We start from the raw sequence: 12,380 nt of genomic DNA, 5'->3' as shown, positions 1-12,380 counted from the left end.
CATGATCTACATCAAATAGAAGTGTCACAATGACAGATTTATCATACCCCCACCATAGGAGGGGGTATACTAATTTCGTCATTCTGTTTGTAACACCTCGAAATAGGCGTCTAAGACCCCATAAGGTATATATATTCTTGATCGTCATGACATTTTAAGTCGATCTAGCCATGTCCGTCCGTCCATCCGTCTGTCGAAAGCACGCTAACTTTCGAAGGAGTAAAAATAGCCGCTTGAAATTTTGCAGAAATACTTTTTATTGGTGTAGGTCGGTTGGGATTGAAATTGGGCCAAATCGGTCGATGTTTTGATATAGCTGCCATATAAACCGATCTTGGATCTTGATTTCTTCAGCTGTTAGAGGGCGCAGTTTTTATCCGTTTTGGCTGTAATTGCATGTGGTGTTAAGTGTTAAGTATGGTTTAAATCGGTTCATAACCTGGTATATCTTGGCCATTAGAGGGCGCAGTTCTCATCCGATTTGGTAGAAGTTTTGCATGAGGTGTTTTGTTATGACTTTCAAAAAATATGTTAAGTATGGCGCAAATCGGTACATAACCTAATATAGCTGCCATATAAACCGATCTGAGATATTGACATCTTGAGCCTCTAGAGGGCGAAATTCTAATCCGATTTGGCAGAAATTTTGAACAATTGCTTCATCCATGCGTTTGAACACGATTTATAGCTTGATATAGTTCCCATATAAACCGATCTCCCAATTTTGCTTCTTTAGCCCCTAAAATGCCCATTCTTGTCCGAATGCACCGAAATATTAATCAATTACTTCTACAACGTTCAGCATTCAATTCATTTATGGTCCGAATCAGACTATAATTTGATATAGCTCGAGTAGCATTACAGTTCTTATTCATTATTCTTTGCTTCCCTAAAAGGAGACACCGCGCAAAGAACTCGATAAACGCGATCCATGGTGGAGGGTATATAAGATTCGGCCCGGCCGAACTTGGCACGCCTTAACTTGTTAACCTTGACTTTGACAGTGACTAAGAACATAACAACGATCAAGAATATAAAAAATGTATATATACTCATATCCTATGCTGTTGGTTATAACAACGAAAGTAATTATTGTTCATTTTGTTGCTGTTTGAATGAGCTCTTTCTAATGGAATCTCTATGTTCATCTGTAGCAGTGCTTTTTAAACTATAAATCACATGCCAAAAAAAGGGCAGCAAATAAAATCAAAACAAATGACATTTCGTATTTTCTCGCTATCTTTGTTCATCACGTCTACCAGACAGACGGTCAGTGAACCTTTTTGGTACCGTTAGAATTGCTGCTTCCAAATAATACTCACTCAGTAACGACTGCTAAAAATAAAGCGACAGATAGAGCCGAGGAAAAAAGAACAAAGTACAACTCAGTATAATAGAGAGAGGCTTCAATGCATGAAAATGTGCATTGTAAATCATAGCTATAACCAAAGGAAAGAAAAAAAGTAAAAGCACATGAATATCACTTGCAAAGATTAGTTCAACTTTTGTGACCTTACCACAAAGTACTTGAAATTTCTTTTTACCTGCTCCATTCCCCTCATATTTGTTCTTGCAAAAAAAAAAAAAAAAAAGTGATAATTTTTCAAAAATAATTGGAAAAATTTTTGCATTAAACTGAAGTGAAGTGATGAATTGACAAATAAAAAAATTGATTTATTGGAGTTTAACCATTAATTAATTTTAAACTGAACTTAATGCGTATAGAAGAAACTGTGTGCTTTAATTTTATTTCTATTCACTTCTGTGGGATTTTGCAAGACGCATAAATGCAGTTTTACACAGACTTTAAGCAATTAAGCCACTTTGTCATGAATTTTTGTGTTATTCAAATAAATGAACTTTTGCAAAACCTGTTCCATGCTATTTATTTGGACTTTCAAATTTTCTTCAATATTAAGTGAATTATTGATAATTGTTTTAAACAACCCTAATTTTCAGGTAAGTTGGAATATTTTTGTTGGAAAATTGGTGAAAGATAAATGTTGGAGCAAACATTGATTTTTTTTCGCCATATTGATGTGCTGAATTTCGCTTTCAATAGCAACTTGAATGATGAAATATTACAAAAATATTTTATAGGTATATGCGGCAAGCTAGTTTTATTAAAGATCACAAACTATAAAGATTATATTTAGCTTTTTATAAATTTTGTCATTTATTATTAAGGGCTCGAACTTGTTTATTCGTTGCACATTTTTTAATTTCTAAAAAAATTTCGAAATTTGAGGCACATTACGACTTTTTACTTTTCTATAATGAGAAAATCAAAGAACTTATAAAACGCAATGGGGAACAAAACCAAGTGAATGTTTGACTTTTTGCTTTTTCTTTTGAATATTAAAAATCAAAAATATCACAAAATCAATCAGTTTTTTTTATCGAATGCTCCTTTACTTATCACGTTTTGATAATAGTTACTGATGATTAACAGCAATAAACGGGAAGTCCCCACAAACAATAGTAGACATAATTGGCACATGCATGCAGTTTTGTAATTTTAGAATAATTTTAGAAAATAGTTGGGCTTTGACACTTTATTCATGAATCATAATTTTTTAAAGATAAGTAAAGATGAGTTAGCATGTCTTCCATAAATTGCAGAGTTTTGTTAGAAACTAAGTAACTCTATTGTTGAAATTTTGTCAATTACCTATTTGACATTACTTTGACTGTTTTTATAACCTACATCACCACTGTGGTACATGAGTGTTAGCTTAGTGCATTGGTTTGTAACACCCAGACTGAAGAGAGATAGACCCATTGTTAATGTACCGATCGACCCAGAATCACTTTCTGATTAGATTTAGCTATGTCCGTCTGTCCCTGTTAGTTTGTGAACAAACTGCAGGTCGCAATTTTCATCTGATCGTCTTCGAATTTGATATATACATTTTCTTTGGCGTAGAGACGAAGTCTATTGAAACTGGAAAAAATCGGTTGGACTAATATTGCGAAAGAATTTATTATCAGATTCTTTCGAAATTTGTAAAGCAGGATTTTCTCTTGACTCTCGACATTGCTGGTGAATATCAAAGGAACCGGTTTGGTTTCAGACATAGCCTTCATATATATAGAGTGATTTTTAAATAGCTATATTAAAGTTCTTCAAAAAAAAAAACATACAATTCAGAAAAATGCATGACATATTTATTTTAATCTTTAGTACGGTCCATATAATTTAATTTTTGAAGATTATTTCATACAAATGTTGACCGTGGCCACCTGAAATGGTCCATCCGCTTATTCTAATTTTGGCATACTCTTTCCAACATTTCGGCTGGTATCTCATGAACAAATGCTTCAATGTTCACCAATGTTCCTATGCTTCAATTGAAGCGGGCTTGTCTGTATAGACACATGCTTTAACATAGACATACCAAAAATAGTCTAAAGGCGTTAAATCGCTCGATTTAGGCCAATTGACCGGTCCCAAACGTGAAATAAAATGTTTACCGATCTCGCCTCTCAAAAGTCCATTGTTACGCGTGCTGTGTGGCATGTGGCATCGTCTTGTTGAAACCACATGTCATGCTCTTGCATTTTGGGCAAAAAAAGTTGGATATCATCTCACGATAGCGTTTACCATTCGCAGTTACTTTATGATTCGCATCATCTTTGAAGAAGCACAGTCCTATGATGCCAGTAGCCCATAAACCGCATGTGACTTTTCTGGATGCATTGGTAGCTCTTGCAATGCTTCTGGCTGATCATCACTTCAAAATCGACAATTCTGCTTATTTACGTGCGCGCGATGAACTTTCTTAGCAGAGCACGCATTTTGATAATAAAATTCAATAATTTGCAAGCATTGTTTGAAAATTATAGACCAAACGTTTATAAATTTTAAGGAAATGACCCAAGAAGTGCATATTCAAAAATATGAGATTAGAAAAAGGCTACCAGTATAAATAACCCCCTAAAAAATAAACCAGCGAAAATTTCTTTGGAGAACTAAATTAAAGCAAAGGGTTCCCATTTGTCGTATTTTTCATGAGAATAATTCTTTATGCCCTACACTACTTCTTTGGTACAGGGTATTATAACTAAGTGTATTTGTTTGTAACAGTGAGCTAGACCCATTGGTAAATAATCCGATCGACTGAGAATCACTTTCTGATTTGATATTCTATTTCCGTCTGTCTGTCTGTCCATGTTAATTTGTGTACAAAGTGCAGTGCAGAATTTGGTTCAAATTTGGATATACCTCTTAGTTCAGATATGGATATTGCTCCCATATATACGTTCGTCCGATTTGAACTTATATTGCAGTAAGGTGGTCATTTGTAAACCGCTTCAAATTTGAAATTTGACAGGAAGGATTTTGTTATGACTTTCGACATTACTGGCGAATTTCATGGAAAACGGTTCAGATTTAGATATAGCTCCCATTTATATATACCATCTGGATTTCACTTGTAGAGCCACTGCAAACGCATTTATTGACCAATCCTTCCAAAATTTTGTATGACGCTTTTCTCTACGGCTTCCACAATTAGCGAAGCCAATAATTTACCAGCAAAAAGCGTAACCAAAATTTTAAAAAGAGTTAAAAAGCACTAACTTCTATTTTTGAAAATTTTGCAAAAAGGTGTATAGCTTCAATGAAAAATCGTAACTAAGCATTAGAAATGTTCTTGGAATAAGTAAAAAATTCAAGAATATCACAACGAGTGTACGATAAGAAGCAAAATAATGGGGCGTTGTCATAGAATGTTTTCGCTGTGATCGACCAGCTGCAGATTTGGTTGACCCGTCAGAACGCGTAGTTATAATCCCGGGTAGAACCTCCGAAAAATGATCAGTACTAGTAGTTTCACCTCTGTTTAGTAGTGGGTTCCCTCTCATTAGTTAATTAGCTATTGAAGACTTTCCATGAATAGGTGAGAGTGAGATTGGTGTGAGAGAAGTATCTCCTTTTCCTAAGTGGAATGTTTGTGGGAAAATTAATGTAAAATAAAATAGGCTAGTATAATGCTCAAATCTTTAAAAAGGCAAAAAAGTACTGAATAGAAATGCAAAACGCGTCCACTTAGTTCATCCGACTTTAAGTAATTTGCAATAATATGGTCAACCGATTGTCACGAAAATTGGTACATATAATTCATATAAAATTTTTTGTAAAGACAATTTTGCATAGCAAATTCTCTAAAAACATTTCTTTAACAAAAATTTGCTCCTAAGATGAAGTTTGCGCAATTTTTTTTAGCTAAGTATTAAAAAAAATTCATGCAATTTTTTCAAAAAAATAAAAACCAAATTATGCAAAAATTTTCTTCAAACAAACATTAAACAAATTCCCACTAAAACGTATTATATAGTCTTCTATTTATTCGAGCTATGTTACTATAATTTCTTTGTTCTTATACCCACCACCGAAGGATGGGGGTATATTCATTTTGTCATTCCGTTTGCAACACATCGAAATATCCATTTCCGACCCTATAAAGAATATATATATTATAGATATATCCGTCCGTCTGTCTGTTGAAATAACGCTACATTCTATAAAAATAGAGATATTGAGCTGAAACTTTTTGTCCATAAGCAGGTTAAGTTCGAAGATGGTCTATATCGCACTATATCTTGATATAGCCCCCATATAGACCGATCGGCCGATTTAGGGTCTTAGGCCCATAAAAGCCACATTTATTATCCGAAATTTGGGACAATGAGTTGTGTTAGGCCCTTCGACATCATTCGTCAATTTGGCTCAGATCGGTCCAGATTTGGATATAGCTGCCATATAAACCGATCCTCCTATTTAGGGTCTAAGGCCATAAAAGCCACATTTCTTATCCTATTTCGCTTAAATTTAAGACAATGAACTGTGTTAGGCACTTCGACTTCCTTCCTTAAGTCGGATTTGGATATAGCTGCCATATAGACCGATGCTCCGATTTAAGGTCTTAGGCCAACAAAAGCCACATTTATTATCCGATTTTGATGAAATTTGGGACAGTGAATTGTGTTACGCCCTTCGATATCCTTCTTCAACTTGGCCCAGATCGGTTCAAATTTGGATATAGCTGCCATATAGACCGATCTCTCGATTTAAGGTTTAAGGCCCATAAAATGCGCATTTATTGTCCGATGTCGCCGAAATTTGGGACAGTGAGTTAAGTTAAGCCCCTTGACATACTTCTGCAATATCGCACAGATCGGTCCAGATTTGGATATAGCTGCCATATAGACCGATATCTCGGTTTTAGGTTTTGGGGCCATAAAAGACGCATTTATTGTCCGATGTCGCTGAGATTTGAGACAATGTGTTTAGTTAGGCTCTTCGACGTCCTTCTTCAATTTGGCCCAGATCGGCCCAGATTTGAATATAGCTGCTATATAGACCGATCTCTCGATTTAAGGTTTAGGGCCCATAAAAGGGGCATTTTCTGTCCGATATCGCCGGAATATGGGACAATGCTTTGTGTTAGGCTCTTCGCCATTTTTCTGCACCTTGGCCCAAATCGGTCCAGATTTGGATATAGCTGCCATGTAGACCGATATCTTGATTCAAAGTCTTGGCCCCATAAAAGGCGTATTTATAATCCGATTTCACTGAAATTTGCCACAATGACTCATGTTAGGCTTTTTGACATCCGTGGTTCAGATCGGTTTATTTTTAGATATAGCTACTATACTTATTAGTATTTGGTCCAAATCGGAACATATTTTGATATAACTGCTATGGGACATAAGGCATGAAACTTTCACCGAATTTTGATGAAAGGTGGTTTACATATATACCCAAGGTGGTGGGTATCCAAGGTTCGGCCCGGCCGAACTTAACGCCTTATTACTTGTTTTATATTAAAAAAAAAAATCATATTTAAAAATTATCTTGAAGTAAAATATTTTTTGTTTGAGAACTTGTAATTATAATAAAATATGATTGGCAAAGAATTATTATTCATTAGGCTTTCACCTACGATTTGGGCACAGTGAAATATACGAAACCTGGATAGAGTGAATGAGGTGAAATTAAGAGTAAGAAGTGGTGCTTTGAGTAATACTTGAAGGAACTGTCAAGGTTCTGGACGGAACTGTTAAGGGCCCAGCCGAATGACTTATACCCCATGAAATCGGGCGAAGATACGCTGATCATGATATTGAAACTTAATTAGCTTCAGAAGTTACCGGCCGAACGTACCGTTATACTCGATGGGGCGTTGACAGACCTGTAGACTCAGTACATAACGAACCTTGAAGGAGTAGCAGATATAGTTTGGGGATATAAATATTTATACAGATGGATGTAGAATCCACTGCGCAGAACTGCATATCGGGGTTCCTCTTCATATGATGGACGATTGCAGCATCTTCCAGACGGAGGTCTTTGCTATTGCAAGGGCTGCAGATATAGTGACAAGTAATATCGACCGTTCGACACGTTTGCAGTGATTGTCCCGCGTCGTTAAAGGCTCTTATGTGTACGAGCATAGGATGCAAAACGCTTCGTCGCTGTCAGAAATAACTATCTGGTACTACCGCATAAAAAAACGCTAGGTGTCTCTATGTTAAGTCTCTGGCCATGAGGATGTGTCAGAAAACGAAAGATCTGATTTCCTTTTGAGATAGATAGCAAGTCTTTCCCAGGACTCATTTAAGGATATCCTCATCGCTTTCACCTACTACGAATATAAAGAAACGTGGTTCGACAGATGAAATTCAACGGCTGTGAGCGGTTGTGAGCATACAAAACAACTATTGCACGAATTTCTGAATCGATACATAGATGCCCTACTTTCGATTGAAAATATATATCTTCAAACTGCCAATGATATTATAATGGGACACAATAAGTTAAGTACACACATGGCTCGCGCATGGTTTAGAAATGAAGACATCTATTGCTGATGTTAGGAAACCAACAAAAATTTAGGAATAATAGATTGTCTTCCAAGAAAATTCTTTTATTTTATTTTTTTATCATACAATAAATACTAATTTTTGCTTATTTAAAAAACGAAATTCAAAATTTTCACAAACAAAAGTTTTTTCATTACAACAAATTTGCAAACGTTATGTTGAAAAACTGTAGTGATAATTGTCAAGTTAAATACCCAAAACTAGTCAAACACACGTAAGAGTTTAAGTTTTTGTGTGGTATACAAAAGTAAAATATAGAAGATGTGAATGAAAATTATACTTAAGAGTCAATTCTGTAGTAAAAAAACGTTCACTTTTAGGCCTTAAAACCCATTAAAGATAAGTGCGAAAAACGCTTTGCTGCCTTAAAATGTGTTCAAAACTTGTTTTGGCAGCTAAGAAAAAACTACTGTATATCACAATATTGCAAAAACTTGCAGCTGACTTTACCTTCAACGCAGCTGATTTCACCTTTACTTAAGAACGATCAACGCAATTACTAAAATAAAATTTCAGGGTGGACAAATATGTACAAAATAGATCTACTCCATTTAAGGTCATAATATGATATAAGATAAGGGCAGAACAAGTAAAAGTGTGCTTAGATCGGGCGGGCCGTATCCTAAGAACCCACCATGGATTCCGCTAAAAATGTATACTAAATAAATTTAGTGAAGGGCATAATTTTATTGTACATGCCAAACTTCTTTTCAACCAGCAACAATTAAATCTTCTAGGAACCGAACAAGCATGATCTAAAGACCGGTTTACATGGGAGCTATATCAGGTTATAGACTGATTTGGACCGTACTTGGCACACAATTTCAGTCAACTCGGACATAAATTGCGGCTTGTAAGGACTCAAACAGTCAAATCGGCAAATCGGTTTATATGGGAGCTAACCAGGTTATAAACCAATTTGGACTTTACTTGTTGTTGAAAATCTCAGTAAAACGCAACATGCAAAATTTCAGCCGAATCGGACAAAAATTGCGGCTTCCAGGGGCTCAAGAAGTCAAATTTGGAGATTGGTTTATATGGGGATATAACTAAATCTGAACCGATATGGCCCGATTGCAATCTTCAACGACGAATGACTAGATAAGTATACCCCCTTCCTATGGTGATGGGTATAAAAATGAGAAAATTATCAGACTATTTATGACTAAATAGAGAAGTCTTAATTCATGAAAACTATATTTTTCAGCGCACACACATTTAACTTTCAAAACAATCACTATATTTGTGTTGATATATGGAAATATTTTTTTATTCATTAACAAAATAAAATGTAACAAGAATATAAGGGTGTTTTTTAGCTATTATCTTTTTGGCAAAACTGGTTTAAACAGCTCACGCACGTTTCGTGTTTTGTTTCACTGTCAAACCTCTTCAGTTTGGTCTATAATTTAACCATGAATTGTCTTACAAACGAACTTGCAAATTATTGAATTTTATTACCAAAATACGTGATCTGTTAAGAAAGTTCATCGCGCGCTTCTTCCATTGAGCGACGAAGCTCATTTTTGGCTCAATGGGTACTTAAATAAGCAGAATCTTCGATTTTGGAGTGAAGATCAGCCAGAAGCATTGCAAGAGCTACCAATGCATCCAGAAAAAGTCACAGTTTTGGTGCCGTTTATGGGCTGGTGGCATCATTGGACCGTACTTGTTTAAAGATTATGCGAATCGTAGCGTAAATGGTGAGACCGGTGAATTGGCCGCCTATATCGTGCTTTAGACTATTTATTGTGAGTCTATATTAAAGCTCATGTCTATACAGACAAGCCCGCTTCATTTGACGCATTGGAAGACAATATTGAAGTATTCATTCGTGAGATACCGGCCGAAATGTTGGAAGGAGTAAACCAAAATTAGAAAAAGCGGATGGACCATTTAAGGCGCAATCACGGTCAAAATTTGCATGAAATAACATTAAATTATATGGACCGTACTATCAATTCAAATAAAGATGACATGCATTTTTCTGAATTTTATTTATTTTTTTTTTTTTGAAAAACTTATCTATAGCTCTTAAAAAATCGCACTTTACATGTTCCCCTTAAAAACATAACTTTTGTTTGCAAATTGATAACCAGTTTAAAGTGTACATAAAATAACAAAAACAACTAATTTCGAAGTCAGTGGCAATTTGCAATTTTAAATATCAATCATACTTTATCATATCTATATTTAAAATTTGAATTATGACGCGCTTGATTTGCCGTTTCGTCCACTGTGCGATCGGTTCATAAAGCCAAAAATGAAAAAATCACCCCCGCATATTTTCAAACGCTTGTTCATGACCACATTTGTGCATGATTTTGATTCGTCTTTTTTCTTTCAGTGCAGATTAAGATATATAATGATATCGCCCAATTTATACTAACTCGTATAGCTTATGAGGAATATTATATTTTTGGCACCGGCCGACTTTTTCTTTTCTTTCATGGTTTGAAATTTTTATTGCCATATACAGATTTCAGCTGCGCTAGTTTCGGGACCAACAAGGACGGTCCAAAATGTCCTTACAGTATTTGAGCGAAATCGGTTAAGAAAGGCGATCTCAACGTTCATAACTACACACTGCTGCACAAATTTGTACATCTTCAACATGACGGATATACATACGTACTTTCGACAAACAAATGAAAGACGGATGATTGCAAACATTTCAAAATAAAATAAATAAGTAAATCTCTAGGCTGATTTGTAACAGCATTTGAGGATGATAGGTGAAAGAACATCTCTAGTTCGATAGAATAGAATTTGAGACATATACTTTATAAGGTCGTAGATCAATAATTTTTAGTGTAAAAGACAGAATGGCTTAGTTCACACATCCTAATCAAATGGTTGAGGATGAAAAGAAAATATGATTTAGTATAATACTTATAACAAACTTTTAATTCTTTTATATTTTCAGTAATAAATGCTAAATATATAAAAAAGTTTCTACGAGCTTCACTAACAAATCAACATCTCTACAAAATATTTAAAAATTTGAATCGATCTCCATAAAATTGTACCGAATATCACCGCCAACCGCAACTCGGACACCATGATTTCCTGTATAAAACAAACTTCTGTATCCCACCGCCGCAACGGTGGCAGCGGGCTTCTGCAGCCGCAACATTAGCCTCATCGAGCGGTGCACCGAGCGAGACTCAAAGCGAAATATCATCGGTGGATAGTGATTGGAGTGACATTAGAGCGATAGCATTAAAGTTGGGTGTTTCAAATCCAGACGACTTGCACACGGAACGTTTTAAAGTAGATCGACAAAAATTGGAACAAATGATAAAAGGTAAGTTTTGGAACATTTAAGTTGAAAAGTCTGTTTGAACTATTTTTGTTGGAGTAACTTTCTCAATATTCTAATAGAATTAGTAAGGAGGATATTTTTTGATATATAAATGTGCACTAAAAAAATGTTGTTCTAATTTTAAAAATTTGAGCCAAAGACAAGCACTTGATTTAAGGATGATAAATTTTCCACATTTTTCATGTAGGTTAGTAAATACTTAATTAATTTTACGTCTAGTTATTAAAGACAAAAATCTAAAATGATTTTAGGACAAGACAACAATGTACCTTAGTTAAAGACGCATAATAGCCTTGCACAGAAGAAATATAGTCTGAATTTTGACCAAATAAACATGGTATTGACTTATACAAAACTTTTTAAATAAAGTATTCATTGCTTCAATTATTTTTATACCCTAATACTAATTTCGTCATTCTGATTGTAACTACTCGAAATATTCGTCTGAGACCCCATAAAGTATATATATTCTTGATCGTCGTGAAATTTTGTGTCGGTCTAGCCATGTCCGTCCGTCTGTCCGTCTGTCCGTCCGTCCGTCCGTCTGTCTGTCAAAAGCACGCTAACTTCCGAAGGAATAAAGCTAGCCGCTTGAAATTTTGCACAAATACTTCTTATAAGTGTAGGTCGGTTGGTATTGTAAATGGGCCATATCGGTCCATGTTTTGATATAGCTGCCATATAAACCGATCTTGGGTCTTGACTTCTTGAGCCTCTAGAGTGCGCAATTTTTATCCGATTGGGATAAAATTTTGCACGACGTGTTTTGTTATGATATCCAACAACTGTGCCCAGTATGGTTCAAATCGGTACATAATCGATTTAGCTGCCATATAAACCGATCTTGGGTCTTGACTTCTTGAGCCCCTAGAGTGCGCATGTCTTATCCGATTGGAATGAAATTTTGCACGACGTGTTTCGTTATTATATCCAACAACTTTGCCAAGTATGGTTCAAATCAGTCCATAACCTGATATAGCTGATGTAGTATTTTGTTATGATATCCAACAACTGCGCCAAATATGGTTCAAATCGGTTCATAACCTGATATAGCTGTCATATAAACCGATCTGGGGACTTGACTTCTTGAGCTTCTAGAGGGCGCAATTTCTATCCGATTTGGCTGAAATTTCGCAAGACGTTTTTTATTGTTACTTTCAACAACTAT

At 35.3% G+C, this 12,380-nt stretch overlaps 2 protein-coding genes across 3 annotated transcripts in view; both read left to right on the top strand.

Moving 5' to 3' along the window:
• The first annotated feature begins 1,346 nt into the window (after positions 1–1,346).
• Positions 1,347–10,976, top strand: LOC106094722 (uncharacterized). 2 transcript variants are annotated; one of them, XM_059365999.1, is made up of 3 exons: positions 1,347–1,378; positions 1,780–1,959; positions 10,814–10,976. In XM_059365999.1, exon 2 carries the CDS (start codon positions 1,788–1,790, stop codon positions 1,920–1,922), a length of 135 nt encoding a protein of 44 aa, XP_059221982.1. In that variant the 5' UTR covers positions 1,347–1,378; positions 1,780–1,787; the 3' UTR covers positions 1,923–1,959; positions 10,814–10,976. The 2 variants fall into 2 exon arrangements, with proteins under 2 accessions (XP_059221982.1, XP_059221981.1); XM_059365998.1 differs by lacking the exon at positions 1,347–1,378 and having other exon boundaries at positions 1,650–1,959.
• LOC106094616 (protein bicaudal C) overlaps positions 10,911–12,380 on the top strand; it is a 38,482-nt gene continuing 37,012 nt past the window's right edge. Inside the window, exon 1 of the mRNA XM_059365997.1 lies at positions 10,911–11,194. Coding sequence (XP_059221980.1) covers positions 11,185–11,194 — 10 coding nt within the window. The 5' untranslated portion in view covers positions 10,911–11,184. The remainder of the gene's footprint in view (positions 11,195–12,380) is intronic.

Source organism: Stomoxys calcitrans, chromosome 3 (assembly GCF_963082655.1).
Source record: "Stomoxys calcitrans chromosome 3, idStoCalc2.1, whole genome shotgun sequence".
Classification (NCBI taxonomy): domain Eukaryota; kingdom Metazoa; phylum Arthropoda; class Insecta; order Diptera; family Muscidae; genus Stomoxys; species Stomoxys calcitrans.
This window is presented reverse-complemented; position numbering and strand designations above follow the sequence as displayed.